This window comes from Microcaecilia unicolor, chromosome 2, assembly GCF_901765095.1.
Source record: "Microcaecilia unicolor chromosome 2, aMicUni1.1, whole genome shotgun sequence".
NCBI classification, from domain to species: domain Eukaryota; kingdom Metazoa; phylum Chordata; class Amphibia; order Gymnophiona; family Siphonopidae; genus Microcaecilia; species Microcaecilia unicolor.
In genome coordinates this window covers 428,225,101-428,244,944 of record NC_044032.1, presented here as the reverse complement: position 1 = coordinate 428,244,944, position 19,844 = coordinate 428,225,101, and the positions used below count along the sequence as shown (strand labels likewise).

The window sequence follows — 19,844 nt, the reverse complement described above, 5'->3', positions numbered from 1 at the left end:
AAAACACAGTCATCACTAACAGACTTCATACATGATTGTGAAATCAAAACTGAATTTATCAAGACAGACTGAATATGGTCCTCCTTTAAATTATCTACTTCCAGCTCAATTAAATCACTGTTAACAAAATATGCACATGCAAACTGTTTGCTAGATAGTTGCCCTAATTATATGATGAACAACCCACCAGATTGGTTCATTGAATGTTTTATTGAACACATAAAATATAAAATAAATACATATAAAATACAAATTATTGCACGCATCTACCTTCTCCTATATGAGCACGCAACTCTGGAACGCGTTGCCACGCAATCTGAAAGCGACCTATGAACTGACCAACTTCCGCAAACTACTGAAGACTTATCTCTTTGACAAGATATACCACAAAGATCAACACATGTAAAAATTTCGTAATATACCCAGAAATGTCTTATAACGTCTTCTGCTATACCAATATCATGAAATTCCTTCTGTAAAACCAAATGTATATTCTCTTCTTATCTCCATTATCCATGAGGTATTGTAAACCACATTGAGCCTGCAAAGAGGTGGAAAAAGTGGGATACAAATGCAATAAATAAATAAATAAATAAATAAAATAAATATGCTTTCAAATGGTCCCTTCCCTTCTGATAAAGGTAACATTATATTAACCCCAATTCCTAAAAACACCACAGGCAACATTAGTGAAGTCTCAAATTATAGACCAGTGGCTTCAATCCCATTATTAACCAAAACTATGGAGGGTTTAGTAGTTCAACAATTAATGGATTATTTGACGCATTTCTCAGTCCTTCATGGCTCCCAATCAGGTTTCAGAGCATTATATAGCACTGAGACAGTCATAACTACTTTGATAAGAAGATTCAGAAGATTATATGCCAGGGTCAAAAAATCCTGCTACTACAATTTGATATGTCGAGTGCTTTCGATGTAGTAGACCATACAACATTCATGAATCTTCTCGACAACATGGGAAGCAGTGGTACAGTAGCTACCTGGTTTAATGGCATCTTAAGAAACAGATCTTACAATGTTAAGATGTCTAACCTATTTTATTTCATGTTATGATGACTCTGCTTGGGAAGAAACTAGACAAAATGTGATTTACTCTATTCATATATGCTGATGATGCCGCTATATATATATATACTGGACAAGGTTAAAAATGGTCTGGACCTCATGGAAAATTGAACTACAATATTTAAGCTTAAACTATATAGAGATAAAACCAAATACCTGGTTATTTCCAGCTCGCATAATCCCACTTCCTACCAATACTTGACCAACAAATGTACCCAATTGAAACACAACTAAAACTCTTAGGTATCATTTTTGATAAACATCTGTCTTTTGAAAATCAAGTTTCAAAACTTCATGGAAATTGAGTAGAAATTATTTCCCCAATCATTTCGTCTTTTAGCACAATCATTGGTATTGTCCCAGTTAGATTATTGCAATGCAGTTTATGTAGGGTGTAAAGAAAACATGCTAAAATCGCTGCAGACTGCTCAAAACATAGCAGCGAGATTCATATTTAAAAAATCAAAATATGAAAAAGTAACCACACTGCTTGTAATGTTACACTGGCTACCAATTAAAGCCAGGTTATTTTTTCAAACCTAGCACTCTTATTTTCAAAATACTGTTCGGAATGTCTCCTGAATACATGCTAGACTTGATTGGAGTTATCAACAAGAAATGCAAGTCCAGGAACGAGAGGTTATTTACTACTTCATTTACCCAATTGTAAAAACTTCATTTACAAGTCTATTTACACTGCTGGATTCAGCTATTTGGGTTCTAAATAGTGGAATTCAATACCAAAGGACATAAGAAGTATTGTAAACTACCTTCAGTTCAGAAAAGAATTAAAAACCTACCTTTTCAAGAAATCTTATGGTTAACTGAATCTGATACTGATGTTTCAACACTGATATTTAATTTTATAACTAAATTCGAATTTTTTTCTAATTGTGAATTGTAAGCCATGGAGGGGCATATTCGAATGAAAACGTCTATCTCCATGGGCGTTTATCTCCGAGAACGGGTCCGTGAAGGGGCGGACCGAATCGTATTTTCGAAAAAAATAAGACGTCCATGTTTATTCGACAATTTGTGAGCTGGGCGTTTTTGTTTTTCAGCGATAATGGAAAATGAAAGTGCCCAGCTCAAAAACGAATAAATCCAAGGCATTTTTTCGTGGGAGGGGCCAGGATTCGTAGTGCACTGGTCCCCCTCACATGCCAGGACACCAACCGGGCACCCTAGGGGGCACTTTTACAAAAACAAAAAAAAGGTAAAAGAGCTCCCAGGTGCATAGCACCCTTCCCTTGTGTGTTGAGCCCCCAAACCCCCCTCAAAACCCACTGCCCGCAAGTCTACACCATTACTATAGCCCTAAGGGATGAAGGGGGGCACCTAAATGTGGGTACAGTGGGTTTGGGGGGGTTGGACGACTAAGCATTAAGCAGCACAATTGTAACAGGTAGAGGGGGGATGGGCCTGGGTCCACCTGCCTGAAGTCCACTGCACCCCCTAACAACTGCTCCAGGGACCAGGGAGGTGGGTATGACATTTGAGGGTGAAAATAAAAAGTTGTGAAACATCATTTTTTGTGGTGGGAGGGGGTTAGTGACCACTGGGGGAGTCAGGGGAGGTCATCCCCGATTCCCTCTGGGGGTAATCTGGTCATTTAGGGCACTTTTTGGGGCCTTATTCGTGAAAAAACAGGGTCCAGGAAAAGTGCCCTAAATTCTAGCTACAAATGCATACTTTTTTTCCATTATCGGTGAAAGGCGCCCATCTCTGTTCGGGTGATAACCATGCCCCAGTCCCGCCTTCACCACGCCTCCGACATGCCCCCGTCAACTTTGTACGCTTCCGCGATGGAGTGCAGTTGAAAACGTCCAAGTTCGGCTTTCGATTATACCGTGTTATTCGTTTTTGTGAGATAAACGTCCATCTCCCGATTTAGGTCGGAACTTGGGCATTTTTCTCATTCGATTATAAGCAGGATATTGAACCAAAACTTGTTTTTGGATTTTTGAGGGATATAAGAATGCCTGAATTCTGCAACACAACGAAACTAATACTTGAAATGGACATAACTTAACTCTTCCTCCTTTCAATTCCCTAATGTGTCTGTTACACATGAACTTTACTATACTATAATATCACTCTGTATTTGTCATACTGGAATGGCGATCGCCTCACGGTACTATGTAAGCCACATTGGGCTTGCAAATAGGTGGGATAATGTGGGATACAAATGCAACAAATAAATAAATGCATGAATAATTAAATAAATAACTAAGCTGCTTGTGCCAGGGTACATCACAGAGGATAATAGTATGAGATGATAGGTTTGGTAAGGTTATCTGCTGCTAGGCTGTCTATAGTAGCAGGCTGGACGAGAGTGCAGCCCTCCAGTGTAAAGGAGTAGGACAAGCATTTGTGGAAAATATTGAGAAGGGGATGGTATGCTTTAAGTTCACATGCTCTCCGATACAGAAGTACTATAGAGTAAATGGGAATGTGCAATTGGGGTTCTGCTGGCTGCCAGATACGAGGGATTTGCCTACACCTTTTTGTGGTGGCTGGAATAATTGGGGTTGGGGGGGGGGGTGCGAGTCCAGAAATGGGTTTGGTGTACATATTCATGCACAAAGTGAGATTTGTAGGGGAAAGTGTATGCACGCATATATGGTTAAATTGTACTCATGGCTGGCATTAAGGTTTTTATTTTTTAATTTTTCAGTGACAAACAGAAGTGCCAGAACACTGGCACTCATAAACTAAGAAAAAACCCCCCAAGACAAATAAAAACAAACAAAAAACCCCAACTAAGTTAAACTTAAACACTGCAGTTCAGAATTGTTACTTTAAAACTGCCTCTCCCTGATCTGTATTCTCATCCCTTAACTGCCCCATACCTCACAACTATCCTCTAAGCTCTCATATCACACCTCAAATTACCTCCATACCCCTAAAGTATCCCTGCAACTGCCCCATCCCAACACTCCCCTAGAAATACCCCCATTGCATCCCTAAATTCTCTTACCCTCAAACCTACCCTCTATTCAAAAAGTGCTCCAGTCATCTCAAACTATCAACCCCATAACTGCTCCATTTCTCTACAACTGCCATGAATCCCCCAAACTACCCCCTGCAACTACCTCAGTACCCCAACTGACTTCATAGCTACTCCACCACCCTCAACACTACTCTCTACAACTGATCTACTAGCTCAAAATTCCCCAACCCCTGTGGAGGAGTGGCCCAGTGGTTAGGGTGGTGGACTTTGGTCCTGGGGAACTAAGGAACTGAGTTTGATTCCTGGCACAGGCAGCTCCTTGTGACTCTGGGCAAGTCACTTAACCCTCCATTGCCTGTCACATTGAGCCTGCCATGAGTGGGAAAGCGCGAGGTACAAATGTAATAATAATAAAAAAATAATAATAATTACCACCCCTGCAACTGCCCCACCTCCTCCAGACTGTGCTGAGCCCTCAAAAATAACACCTTTGCAACTAGTCATCGAGCAGACAACCATGAGTGACCAGAGGCCTGAAGAAGGAAATAGACACTTGTAGGAACTTGAGACAACCCTTATGCACCCACCTGTTGCAGAGTCAAATGAAGAATAACACATTAGAGAAGTAGCGTAGTAAGGGAGGATGGCACCCCCACCCCTGCCCCAGTGCCACTTACTATGCCACTGTTTGCCTCTGCTCTCCCCCCTGGTGCACACCACAAGCCTGAACTGGAGGGGTCCCAAAGCCCCGCCAATGGAAGCCCTCCTGTTCATGCACCACGCCATCACTCCCCCTGCGCAATGCTGAGTTTTTGTACAACTGAGTGTGCACGATGGAGGTCCGCCCCCGTGCACGCGTGAAAACCGCATATGCATGAAAACTGCGTATGCACAGGGGTGGGCCTCCTTCACGCATGTTCAGTTGTACAAAAACCCAGCACTGTGTGGGGATGGGGGAGTGGATGGCACAGCGGTGCGTGCAGGAGGGCTTCCGCTGGCAGGTCTTGGGGCCCCCCCCCCCGCCAGCCAAGTGCCTCAATTTTGGGGGGCCCTGGGATTCACACTGCATCCCTACCAAGACGGAGCCCGGGGCAGTCCACCCCCCCCCCCATACTATGCCACTGCATTAGAGAATACATGACCACAACCTAAGGCCAAGGGGAGCAGGCTTCAGTGCAATGATACTGACGCAACTGTACAGACCAAGCACCAGGCATCATGGAAGGACTCTGAATATCAAGACAATCTGGGTTGATAAAATGACTCCCAGAAGAGTATCCTAAAAATGATTTGTAAACTGCAACCTCACCAATCAAGGGGAGATCCCACTAGTGCCACTAACATTAATCGTGGTCCCTCCGTGGGAGAACTGAACAAGGGTAGAGCCACACAAGAGAACCAAACAATGTCCAGGAGGGCTCCAGAACCCTCCCTTAAACCTTGTCCTGAAAACAAACAATAGAGAAAGATGCAGCCCTTCTTGTAAACCAAACCACCACCTGGGACAACCAGTCACAAGGCCCAGAGCCTTCAGGTAATCATAAGGCATGAGCAAGCAACAGAACTGATCTTAAGATTTGACCTGACATAGCAAAGAGCTGCCAAGAATCCTAGAGACCTCGGCCAGGCAATTTTAAGGCACAGGCCATACATTACAGGAATTAAGCCCTGTAAAGATAGTGGTCTACAAAAGGGCTCCCACTCTTGGGCTGATGGAGGACCCTTCACCAAGAGCGGTCAAACCAGAGAGCATCACATACTTCTCTGAAGCCAAGGAGGGGTTGTTCCCCCCCCCCCCCCATCTAATCCTGTGTTCATCGTTGCCTTCCTGAGAGAGGGAGGAACCCCTGGTAGAACAGCCTATGATCTTCAAACTTGGATCAACCATGACTAGCTTTGTGGGATTGGTGGGGGGGGGGGGGGGGGGGTGGAGGTGGCTAGAGGTGAGGAAGGCCCTCCTATAAATATTCCACACAGCCTCTCTTGGTCCCCAAGTTGCAGAGACTGGGCAGATGCTACCAAATAACGGCAGACTTACTCTACTAGGTGCATCCCAGGATGCACTGGGTACGGCCAGGCACAGCCATTTTTCAAGATGGCAGCACTGGGGTCAGGAGCAACTGCGCATCACTCCTGTTTTTTTCAAGGTATGCCGGTGGGGGGCAGGGGTGCCACCAGATACCAGGGATTGAGGGTGCCACTAGATACCAGAGAATTGTGGTGTTGTGGGTATAGAAACTCTGCGTCTTTTTAAAAAATTGTCCTCTTTCTTATCAGTGATGTAAATAAATAAAAATCATAAATTCAGCCCCTGATGTAGCTTGATGGAATTATGCTTCATGAGAGACAAAATCAAATCTAGAAACATTTTGCAGCAATCGCAAATGCCTTTACTCTCCGGTCTTACAGTGAGAAATGGATTTGACCTGGACTAGGTTTAACTGCAGCACAAAATCTGACATTCTCTTGCTTGTACATCAGCTCTGAGCTGGTGTAGGATTTGTGTCAGTATGGGCGCACTTGTGGAGCCAGCAACCATATGAACATTGGTGTGAATAGGTAATGTCCCCTGTTTGCATGCGTTTGCATGCTACGTGCGCAGATCGTGGCCGCACTCCTTATTTGCAGTAGTAGGGGGTCTTCCATTAAATGCCAGTGCTAGTCTGGTGCTAATGGCCTCCAGTGCCCGTGTTTACTTCTGAGCATCCAGCTGTGAAAGAGGGTGAACAAAATACACTAAATCAGTGGCGTAGCTACGTGGGGCCATGGGGGCCTGGGCCCCCATAGATTTGGCCCTGGACCCCCCTGCCGATGACCCTCTCGATCCTCTCCCACCACCAACCCTCCCCCGCTGCCGCCGTCAGCTACCTTTGCTGGTGGGGGACCCCAACCTCCGCCAGCCGAGGTCCTCCTCTTCCGGCGCAAGGCTTCGTTCTGTTTCTGTGAGTCTGATGTCCTGCATGTCAGACTCACAGAAACAAAACAAAGCCTTGTGCCGAAGAAGAGGACCTCGGCTGGTGGGGGTTGGGGTCCCCTGTCAGCAAAGGTAGGCGACGGCAGCGGCGGGGGAAAGTTGGTGGCGGGCGGGGGGAGGGGGGTTGAGAGGGTCGTTGGCAGGGGGGGGTCAAAGTTGTTGTTGGTGGTGGCGGCGGCAGGGGGGGTCGGCAGCGGTGGGGGGGTGGGCTAAAATGTGCCTCCTCACCTCGGGCTCTGGACCCCCCTCCCGCCGGTCTAGCTACGCCCCTGCACTAAACCCATGTGAATCACATCCATACTCTATGCAAGCTCACATCTGAGTCCCTGAACTGCACCCAGCACAGCCCCAGGCAATCATTCATTGACTTTAGCAGCTGGCACTCTGTAATGTTTCATTAATAAAGAAGGAGAGTGAGGGGAAAAAGTCATGTTCCAAAGGGATGCAAAAGAAACAATATGCCAAGCAGGGCATAGTCAGACAACACATTTTGGGTGGGTCTAGGCAAGAAGTGGGTGGGCACCAAGTGTTCTCCCCTCCCCCCCACCCCGCACTACCAGCAAAAAAAAAATATCTCAGCTGGCGAGAAAACGCTTCTTTCCACCTTGACAGTCTGCAGCAGGCATGCGCTTAAGACTGAGCATGCGCATGTGACAGTATCAAGGAGAGTAGCATTTTCATTACCATCAGGGGGAGGTCTTCAGCTGGTGGAGCTGGGGATCCCCACCAGCTACCACTAAACGTGTGCTACTGTTGGGTGGGCCTGAACCCTAAGTGGGTCCCAGGCCCACCTGTGGCTAAGCCACTGATGCCAAGAAACTGATCAGTCACCTGGCTCCTCACCATAGCAGCCAGCTCTGTGGGTGCTTGAGCCCCCCACTAATACTGAACAAACACCTTGACTGTGTCCAGGGAGAAGTCAATTCCACTGAGTTTAGCACCCCTGATCATTTTAAAAATTTGGCTGCTAGGCTCCTCACTGGTACTAAAACAGATGATAATACTGAAGCCCTGTAAGATAGCTGCAGCAAATTCACAATCACCCAGAGAGTCAAAGAATGGCATAGGTTTAGGTTTAGACTATAGGTCCCCGTGTAGTTAAAAATGCATTGTTTTGTGTTCCAGTTGCCCTTGCTCTCACATAACCTGCAGACAGGCAGAAAACAAGTTGCCTGAAATGAATTAATGCATCATCTGACCCTTCAGTCGATCAACATCATTGACATTCTGTTCAGAGCACAAACGTTTGGAGCGGTGCGTGACAGAGCTTCTTGTTTTCTCTCTAGGCTCTGTGTGTATTTCAAGTTGTAATGAGAAGAGTAAGACGGAGAACTCTTTCTAGAGCCCTTTTTTGGCATGTCAATGGAAAATCTAATCACAGTGCCCCTTGTTCACAGCTGGTCTCTTAAATTTAAAGTTTAAAGTGGTAACTCTCAGCCCTGGCCCTTGTGGCTCCTGAATAGGTCTGGTTAACAACATACCCATATTATCCAAGTTCTTAAATCAAATGCATGCAAGTACAGTCCGTCCGTGCACACTCATACGAGTCATTTTGATTAAAAAATAACAATTGTGTAGCTATGAGGACTATCCAGATTTAAAAGGAATTTTTTAGGTATATCCGATCTCCTTCATTGCCCATTTTTTCTTCTAAAACAATCTTGGTCTCTCTCTTTTTACACACATACATTTTCTGTTAGTGAGAGAATTTATGGGTGAGGCAAAATAAGTGTTTAGGTGTTACATATATTTATATCTATCTATCTTTCTCTCTCTCTCTTTATATATATACACAAAAATACTTATATAAACACATACACATAAGAACATAAGAGACCATGGTCCATCTAGCCCAGTATCCTGCTTCTAACAGTGGCCAATCCAGGTCACAAGTACCTGACAGAAACCCAAAGAGCAGCAACATTCCATGGGGATGGGTCTGGGTCCGCCTGTCTGAAGTGCACTGCACCCACTAAAACTGCTCCAGGGACCTGTATACTGCTGTGATGGACCTGAGTATGACATTTGAGGCTGGCATAGAGGCTGGCAAAAAATATTTTTAAAAAATTTTTTTGAGGGTGGGAGGGGGTTAGTGACCACTGGGGGAGTAAGGGGAGGTTATTCCTGATTCCCTCCGGTGGTCATCTGGTCAGTTCGGGCACCTTTTCGTGACTTGGTCGTAACAAACAAAAGGACCAAGTAAAGTCGTCCAAGTGCTCATCAGGGACGCCCTTCTTTTTCCGATTATGGGTCGAGGACACCCATGTGTTAGGCACGCCCAAGTCCCGCCTTCATTATGCCTCTGACACGCCCCCAGGAACTTTGGTCGTCCCCTCGACGGAAAGCAGTTGGGGACGCCCAAAATCGGCTTTCGATTATGCCGATTTGGGCGACCCTGTGAGAAGGACGCCCATCTTCCAATTTGTGTCAAAAGATGGGCGTCCTTCTCGTTCGAAAATAAGCCTGCAAGTGACACCAGAATTGTGAGCATGTTTGAAACCTTTTGTCATCATTTTATTTGTTTTTAATTTCTTCTTTATCACCTGCAAGTCTGAAAGCTATCATTTGATTCTATAAGTGAACTTATATATAGGTGACCAGAGGGTGCCTAATAGGCACATATTCTGTATAGTAAATAATATTCTTTAAGTTATGCATGTAAATGTACCTTGCCTATTCTCCACCCAGAGTCTACCCATGTGCATGCCCAGCTATACAATGCCTGCTATGTAAGATATGTGTGTAATTCTTAGAATAGAGCATCAGCATGTATGTGCACATGCATTCCGAACACCTCCACCTGGAACTGGTGCCTAAATCTTAGCATCTTTGTTAGAGAATTACCCCTATGGAGACAATTCTAGAACATAGTTGCTAACATTTACCTGCCTAAATGTTGAGAATAATGACATTTATGTGTGCACATTCACTTGTAAATGCACAATTCTGCCTCCACACTACCTGCTTAACTTACATAGCATATATTTCCAAAGGGGGTGTACACATGGCTGGAGCTTGGGTGGGGATCAATCTTACACATATAATTTATGAGGGTATATGACGCACTTGGCAGCCATATAGCCAGTATAAACGTTTGAGCCCTAAACACCAGTTATGCTATTATTCTATAGGAAAATTAAAGAGTAGGGTGGATGGGCTCTTCCAAAAGACAAAGGAGAAGCAAAGAATCTTGTATATAAAAGTTAATTGAAAATACATCAAAAGACTCGAAACAGCATCTGTGTTTCAGCACATAGTCCAATGGTGATTCTATGCTATTTTATTCAGTACTGAAGTTGTTTTACTTTGTAGATTGTTGCTTCCTGTATCGTTGTGTGCAAGATCAGATGAACAATATACAATAGTACACACCATATTTTCAGACTCCTGAGGCAGGTGCCTATGCACCGAAACACAGGTGCTGTGTCGAGTCTTTTGATGTGTTTTTAATAAACTTGTATATACAGGACTCATTGCTTCTCCCTTGTGTCCTTTGGAAGAGCCCATCCACCCTACTCTTTGAATTGTGTGAACCACAGTCTTAAGGATAGAGCATTCCTCCACAGTTTATGGCTGCTCTCTATTATTCTATAAGGGAGATTCATGTTCATATCGTCCTTTATAGAACAGGTTCCTACCACACGCCCTTCAGGGGCTTAATTGTGCTGCCTTGTTATTGAATCACCCTTCATATGTCTGATTGTTTTTATTGCCCTGCTTTTATATATTTTTGTTCTCCCAGGGAGAACCAAACAAATGGGTATTTTAGTACAAATCCGTATTGGCCTCCCTCGTTGTTTTCCCAATTGTGGATTGCTTGTACCAGTCTAGAGACTGTTCATAGACTGTTAATCCAACTGCCAGGGGCCCTTTATCTTTGTTCTGTGTGCACAGAAAGGGACTGGTGGAGGAGAGTAAAATGTTTTAGTCACAAACACCAAAAATTTCTGTTCATATCTGCCTCAGGAGTTATCCACAGACCCACTAACTGGAGAACCAAAGATAGATAGATAGACAGATAGATAGATAGATAGATAGATAGATAGATAGATAGATATATCAGGTCATCTAGTACCATCATAAAAATGATAAGCAGCATTAGTAATAGGTGCTTACGTTAAGGACTGTATGCAGGTTGTTAAGTGCTGTTTTAATTCTTCATCCTTTTCATAGGACTCCAGCACCATCTGTGAATCGTCATGGTGATAGCAGTAGATTTTATACACATCTTCCAGGGGCCCTTTGATCTGCAAGAACAATTCCCCTGTTCCAAGGAAAAAAAAAAAAGAAACATCAATACAGCTAGCAGCTTTTTCATATTTTTCACTCTTTAGTCACGAATGAAGCACTGTGTTCTTTGTTACCTTTTGAAATGGCCTCAATAATAAGAAATGAAAGCAAATGGATATGCTGATTTAATCTGAGGAGTAAATTCTCAGCAAACTGCAAAAAACTCCACAAACTGCAAAAAAAACTACCCTAAGGTAGAGGTACTGTCCTCTACCTTAGGTATTAGTGGTAATTCTCTAGTATGTGGTATTTCACAAAAAAAGTTAAGGAGGCAGTTGTATAACTGGGCGCCTCCATTTAGGCATACCAATTCTAGAATAGTATCTGTTTACCATGATGTTATTGTGGAATACAAATGTAAGCCATAGATTTAGGCGCAAGCATTTATGCCAGGTTAATGGCAGGCATAAATGGGTGTGCCTAAGGGGCCTTGCGCTCACGGCGGTGGCCATTTTTGCCATGTGCCAGGGCCCCTTTTACCACAGTGGGTGAAAATAACCAAAAATGAAATGGCTGTGCGGTAAGTTTGCACTTGCCGTGCAGCCATTTTGAGGGGAGCAAGTTATTGAAACCTGCCAGTTTGTCCAATGCACTATCCTGTCAAAACTGTATTTTTTAAACCCCTGATTACAACAAATCTTGACAAGCCTAAGCAATGAATTATGTCCCCTAATGGCTGAAAAAAGTTGTTGAATAACAAAGGGGACATTCCATTCTTTTTAACTTAGAGAACCTTGTATCAACACTGTACTGTTCCTGTCCCCTAAAAATGAGCCAATCCAATTCCACACCACTCCCACCAAGCCCTCCTCTAGGCATCCTGCTGAGTTGCCCTTCTCCATATGCCTTGGGGTCTTCATTCCGCTGCTTGTGCCACATTACCCCACTTTTAGTGGCTTGCAGTTTTCATGCCACAGTTGATGTTTTGGAATGCTGCTGCCTCTGTGGCAGCTGCCTGACAGGAAGTTTGTTTAAAAATGGATAGAAAATCCCATGGCTAAACTGAAATATTTTCTATTTTCTACTGCGGGGGCATTCCCGGCAGTAACTGGCAGCGCATCCACGTTGGTGCACGCTACATGGTTACCGCGTGGGTAGCGCATAAGCCCTTACCATTAGGTCAATGGGTGGCGGTAAGGGCTCAGGCCATAAATAGGGGCGTGCTAGTTTTAATATTAGCGTAGGCCCATTTCCCAGCGGTAAAAAATGGCCCCATGTGCACCTAAAAGATGCGCCCACACTACTGCAGGCCACTTTTTATTGTAGCTTTGTAAAAGGACCCCCTTGTTTCCTAAAGGAGTTCTAGGTAATATACAAAATCAAAACATATATACAGTATATAAAAACAAACATAGATAACAAATGCAAAACAAAAGACAAATAAAGCTTTAAAAAAATCAAATTAAAAAGTGTTTTTTCACTGATTGCATATTTAAATCTATGAACCTCACTGTTACAGGGCATTATGGGGTCATTTTTAAATAGCCCACATACTTGTAAAGTGTGTAGGTGCTTTTGGTATGCGGGTTGTTTGGAGGCAAATACTGTAATACAATACAATAAATACAATTCTTATATTCCGCTGTTATCCTAAAATATATTACAGTGTGGATTACAATTCTAAGAAACTAGCCATATGTTAGTATAACATGTAATTGAATAACATAATTAAAACCAAATTCATTCGGTCAAAAACTACATAAAATTCTGAAATAGATAAGTCTTTAGTTTTCTCCTAAAAATCATATACTGAGATTCAGTTCTAATATTTAATGGTGAAGAGTTGCAGTAAAGAGCAGCCTGGTAGGAGAACAGCAATCTCAGCTTAATCATAGTGGTTAGTGCAGCGGACTTTGATCCTGGGGAACTGGGCTCAATTCCCAGTGCAGCTCCTTGTGTCTCTGGGCAAGTCACTTAACCCTCCATTGCCCCAGGTACAAATAAGTACCTGTATATAATACGTAAACCGCTTTGAATATAGTTGCAAAAACCACAGAAAAGTGGTATATCAAGTCCCATTCCCTTTCCTTAGTGATGGAAAATTCAAAAGCAATATATCAGTAAAGCATAAATACCTATGCACAGAAGGTCAACTAATCAAAGAAATCATAATCCTGGGGGCTAATCCAGAAAGAATTTGAAGCACTAATATACATAATTTGAATTCCAACCATACTCTCACTGGGAGCCAATGTAGCTCTTTCAACAATGGGGTCACTGTCAAATTTACATGCACTGCAAGCCAATTTAACCATAATATTTTGAAGTGTTTATAATTTGTTTTGAAAATCAATATATAGAAGGTTACACTAATTGAAATGTGACAACATTTAGGCTTGAACAATAAGAGGGGCATTTTCGATATGATGTCTAAGTCGGACTTTGGATGTTTTGCGCTAAACATCCCAAATCCAAACAGGAAATATAGCCATTTTTGAGTCTGGCCTGTGTACTAGTAATTCATGGTTAATGACATTGAAAGCAGTTTCTTAAAACCATGTTCATTCAATAGAGCAGAATTGAATCTCCATTGATTCCTCTTAGTAGTAGTATAAGCAATATTGTTTAATTTCAGAACAATGGTAGTATGATCTGATATAAACATTTCACTGATGTGTTACATGCTTATGAATAGAGTTGCTCACTAGAAAGAAGTCAATTTTTGAATATGATAAATAAGGTGGAGAGAAGAAAGTATATTCATGATCATTAGTGTGAGTCTTTCTCCAGGAATCAACTAAATTAAACTGGGAAATAACATCCTGCAAAGTATGCTACGCTTTAGTTGTCCTATAAGTAACAGTGGATCGTCTATCTATATCAGGATTCAATATCAAAATTAAAATCACCAGCAATTATACAAGGCGAATTAATAATTAATTATTGACTAGCTAGGTCAAGAAAGAATTCAGGACAGTCTTGATTAGGTTCATATATATTAATGATAATCAGTTTGTTGGTTAATGCTTAAGATGATCTTACCCATTGTGTAGAAACCCTATTGTAATGAGATGCACTAAGCTTTTCCGATTGCCTTAACGCTGGAAACTCTAACGAGAGGTCTGTACCTCTCGTTGGGGCTGCGCAGGATTGAAAACTGATGAAAAACCGCTATAAAAGTCATTCCGCCCCCCCCCGCCGCAATAATAAAAACAAAAGTGCAGTTGAGGCCTGCCATCGAAAAAAGCCGTCAGTTTTCGCCATCATTCACCTCCGCAATAATAAAAACAAAAGTGCAGTTGAGGCCTGCCATCGAAAAAAGCCATCCGTTTTTGCCGTCATTCACCTCCTCAATAATAAAAAACGTCTTTTTTGGCCGTGCTTCACTCAGCTGAGAGACCTGGAAGTCTCTGAGCCAATCACAGTGTTTTTATTATTGCTGCGGGGGGGGGGGGGGGGGGGGGGGGGGGGGAGCGGCGCGGCGTCTTCGGGCGGCACAGGGAGGCGTATTTGGCATGCACAGAGCAGCCAGCATAACGCTTTGCTGCTCTGCGCATGCTTGACCGGACGATTCTCCGACTGTTTTAAGAAGGAATAGAGAATGCAAGTGAGCTACGAGTAGCTCATTTGCATTCCCTTTCCTTGATGCATAGCCGTTCCCTACCGATTCGCTATGGAATTCGGTATGGAACGGCTCTAACGATGACTTTAGTGCATCTTGGCCTCAGTTGGAGTAACTGGCTCTCCTTTTTTTATCATAATTCCAAATTTAAAGTAGCCAGGACAGATATGTTGTCAGAATATCACTCCCTTCCCTGTGGAGTACTTCAGGATTCGATTCTGTCCCCAGTCCTATTCAATCTTTTACTTAGTCCCCTGGCCTTTTTGATACAATCTTTCAGTCTTAGTGGCAGCCCTACCATTAGGCTAACTGAGGTGGGGACCTCAGGCGGCACTCTTCTGAGGTGGCATCTCCCCCCGCCCTTCCTTCCTTTCCCATTTCCCTTCCCCGAATTTACCTTTTTTTTCTTGTTTTTTAAAATGCGGCAGCGATTCCCATAGGCTGCCCTGCCGCTGGTCTCGGCTTCTTCTCTCTACTGTGGCCTGAATCCGAGAAAACAGGAAATTATATCAGAGAGGCTGGCCTCTTACAGTAGAGACAAGGGGCTGGGACCGGTGGCAGGGCAGTGTATGGGAATTGCTCTCACTGCTGCATTTTGAAAAACAAGAAAAGGTAAATTTGGGGAAGGAAGGGGGGAGATGTCAAATCATGGCTGGGGGGGGGGGGGGCGGGAGGAGGATGTGCTGGTAGTAGAGGAGCAGGGGCAGCAGCTCATTCCTTGCCTCAGGCGGCATATTGTCTTGGGTCACCTCTGGGTCTTAGTATGTAGTTCTATGCAGATGAAATTATGATTATTCACTATACTTCTATTCACCCTGATCTTGCTCCTCTTCAAAAGTACCTGTCAGAAGTATCAAATTGGTTACACACTCACCAGTTAGTTCTATATCCTCAAAAGACTATGGTTTGTTGGATTACCAGGCATGCTTCCATTCCAGCAGTGACTCCTGTACTCGTTAGGGCTCCTATTCATCCAGCTGATAAATTTAAATATCTAGGTATCATACTAGATTCTAAGCTATCATTTTCTGCCCAGATATTGTCAGTCCTTAAATCTCATTTTCTGTCATTTTGTAAATTATGCTCTACTCACAGTTATATTGATGAGAGGGCTTAGCATACCCTGTACCATGCTCTTTTAGGCTCCTAATGCATAACACCTTCCTTCTCTCTTCCCTTACTTATTCTCTGTACATTACTAATTGTATCTGATATCATGTAATGACTATGTCATAACAAACCTCTGTAAGCCACATTGAGCCTGCAAATAGGTGGGAAAATGTGGGATACAAATGCAATAAATAAATAAATAAATTACTATAATTCAGTATATACTGGCATTATTTAGTTTGAGCTAAAAGGACTACAATCATTACAAAATACGGCAGCACAAATGTTACGTCGTGCGCACAGAAGAGATCACGTAACCCCACTGTTTTTCAAATTACATTGGCTTCTAATTAAATTCAGAACTGAGTACAAGATCCTTCTGTTGACTTTTAAAGCACTTCATATGGGTTTACTGGATTGCCTAGCTAGGTTTACAATTCTCTATGTTCCAGCTCTGCTCTTTTGTTCTCATAATGATCACTGCCTAATTCTTCCCAACCCGTCGCAGGCCTATTATGAATCCACTTTCTACTTTCTGGCTCCTTTTTTGTGGAACAATATTAGCTTATGCTCTAAATTATTGTTAAACAAGTTTAAAATTGGCTTTAAAAAACCATTTTATGCTCTAGCATTTAGAAACCTTTTTAACGGTGGAGTCTGGGGGATGGTGTGGTGATATGAAATGAAGAAGATAGTAACACCTCTTTAAGGACTTACTGCTATGGTTGAGATTGATGTGTATGTTTCTTGTGTGATTGTTGTCCTAATAGAGGGGCCCTTTTACTAAGCTGTGTAAGCATCTACACGTGCCCAACGCGTGCCAAAATGGAGTCACCGCCCAACTACCATGTGGCTCTTGCGGTATTTTCATTTTTGGCACGCGTCTGAAAAATATTTTTTATTTTCAGGTGCACGTAACGGACGTGTGCCAAGTGGCATTTGACGCACCTAGGTCATTACCGCCTGGATTCTTTAGGTCAATGGCTGGCAGTAAGGTCTCAGACCCAAAATGGATGTGCGGCAATTTTGATTTTGTCGCACATCCATTTTCGGCCAAAAAAAAAAAAGGCCTTTTTTACAGGTGTGCTAAAAAATGTTTCGGGGGCGCCCAAAACCCGCGCCTACACTACCGCAAGCCATTTTTCAGTGCGCCTTTGTAGAAGGACCCCAGAATTCCTTTCCGGCTAAGTTAGTTGTGTATTGGATGATTGTACATTGCCTTGATTTATATGGTAAAAAAGGTGATTCATCAAATGTGAATAAGCATAGACTTAAATGATGTCATCAAAGATTTCTTTGAATTGAATAAACCTGAAGAGACTAACTGGCCCTACTTATGTGACACTTTAAAGCTTATGTAAGGGGCATGATAATATCATATAATGCCAAGCTCCACAAAAAAAAAAAGAAGAGCAGGCATTGCTAACCTTGAGAATGAGATTAAAATTAAGGAACATCTACATCAAAATGATCTTTCCAATATGGCACTGATTGCAGACTTATAAAAACTGTGATATACGTAGCTATACTACTTTACTGAGTAAATCTGCAGCAAATTCAGTATTTATGTAAGCAATCACTTATTACTCAGATAATAAATGTGGGTACCTCCTAGCTTCTAACTGAAAAGTAATGGGGAACACTCTCACATTACCAACATAAAAAGCGATAATGGTTCCATCCTAATCCAAAATGTGGATATTCATGGTTTCAAAACCTTTTATCAACAAATCTATTTATTCTACTGAGCTTGATTGGTGCAACCCAAAGTCATAGAAAAGAATCAATGCAGATTTATGAATGGACATTTTTCTAATAATAACACAAGATTATTCTCCAATATTTTATCATTGTTATGTCACATCACACAATCACTGGAAACTATAGATCTGGGTGCTGAAAATGTTTTTGACCATGTCAAATGGCCATTTTTGATTAAAACCTTACATTGCTATGCTTTTTGTCCAATTTCATAAAAATGATTAAAGTTCTGTATTCTTCACCAATGGCTAGACTATAGATCAATGGATCTTTTACAGCACTCTTTAACCCCTCATGTGGTACCAGAAAACGCTGTTTTCTCTCACTGCTTCTATTTAATATTGCTTTGGAACCTCTATTATCAGCCATAAGAAATAACCCCTTCATTAAAGGAGTACAGCATGAGAATCTCAACATCAAAATGTCTGCCTATGTCAATGACATATTACTGTATATTACTCCTGATTCAATACCTTCTTTACTTGAGACTATTAGTCAATACTCTTCAATATCAGGCTACAAACTAAATACTAGTAAAACAGAGATTATGCCTTTAAATTGTTCAGAATTGAAGATAGAAATGGAGAAATATGGCTTTCAATGGTCTGTAATCAAACTTACCCCCCTGTTTACTAAGCCGCGGCTGCCGTGTGCTAATGCCGACATAGCCCATTCACTTTGAATGGGCTGTGTTAGTATTGTCACATGGCAGCCGCTAGCGTGGTTTAGTAAACAATGGGGGGGGGGGGGGTAAATAATAGGAGACTTTTTCAGTCTCACCATTCATAAAATAATTCATTACAACAACGAATACATTCTGCAATTCACTAATGAACTTACCAAAAATGGTGACCTTTGAATCTAATGTGACACTATTAAGATGATGATAATAACTAAAATAAACTATGTTCTCAATATGCATCCCTTCCTATTACAATCAGGCATATATCGAACCATAGAACAAATTCTCTCCAAATTTTTATGGTCCAACAAACAGCCTCATATTAAAATCAAGAGGATTAAATGTCCAAGGGACAAGGGCGGTGTAAACTTCCCAAGTTTTTATGACTATCATATCTCATTCTTAGGGGCCCTTTTACTAAGCAGCAGTAAGCCTACCGCCATTGCCATTGGGATGTAGGAGGAGCCAGCATTTTTAGTAGACTGGTCCCCCAGATATCCCAGGAGAGCAATGGGGCACCCTAGAGGGCACTTCTGTGCACTTCATGAAAATGCTCTCAGGTGCACATCTCATCTTTGCTCCCTTATCTTGTCCCCTTAGCCCTCCAAAACCTACCCAAAACACACTGTACACCACTACAATACCCTTATGGGTGGAGGGGCCACCTATATATGGGTACAGTAGAGTTTTGGTGACTTTGGGAGGGGTCAAAGTTTTCACCACAAGTGTAAAGGTAGAGAGAGATAGGGACCTGGGTCCCCCATTCCATAGTGCACTAAACCTATACTCCAAGGAACTGCATGCTGCTTTAATAGACCTGACTTTAACATCAATGGCTGTCATAGAGGCTGGTAAGTCATATTTTTATTCACATTTTAGGGGAGTGGGAGAGAGGGGTCAGTGAGCACTGGGGGAGGTATTGTGGAGTTACCCCTGATTCCCTCCAGTGGTCATCTGGTCATATAGGCACTTTTTTGTGCCTTATTCTTTCTAAAAACAGGTCTACCTCAAAATATCTTAGTTTTAGTCCTGGACGATTTTGTTTTGTTCCAGTATGGCTAAAAATGTCCAAGTCTTAGGAATAAGTCTTAGGAACGCCCAAATCCCACCCTTATCATGCCTCCTTGAGATTTGGACCCACTGCAGAAGAACAGCATAGAACAAATCTGAAAAATAGGTTTTGAAAAGACTGATTTGGATGTTTTTATAAGAGAAACGTCCAAATGCTGCTTTATGACACTTTTTAGACATTTTTTCTCTTTCAAAAATGAGCCCCATAATATACCATCTAACCAATATTTTAATTAGCTACAACTTCATCATTGTCTAAAATCTTCCTTTCCAGACCTTACCACTATTCACTCCATTCTTGATGTAATGAAGTTATGTAATAACTTCTCTTCAGGTAAAGGTTTTGCTTCCAAAT

General features: G+C 42.4%; 1 protein-coding gene across 2 annotated transcripts in view; it reads right to left on the bottom strand.

Moving 5' to 3' along the window:
• The window catches only part of ARHGEF38 (Rho guanine nucleotide exchange factor 38), a 140,654-nt gene that overhangs the window by 60,152 nt on the left and 60,658 nt on the right, over window positions 1-19,844 (bottom strand). For both annotated transcript variants that reach the window (XM_030192515.1, XM_030192514.1), the window contains exon 4: window positions 11,130-11,277. In XM_030192515.1, the coding sequence (XP_030048375.1) occupies window positions 11,130-11,277 (148 nt within the window). The remainder of the gene's footprint in view (window positions 1-11,129; window positions 11,278-19,844) is intronic.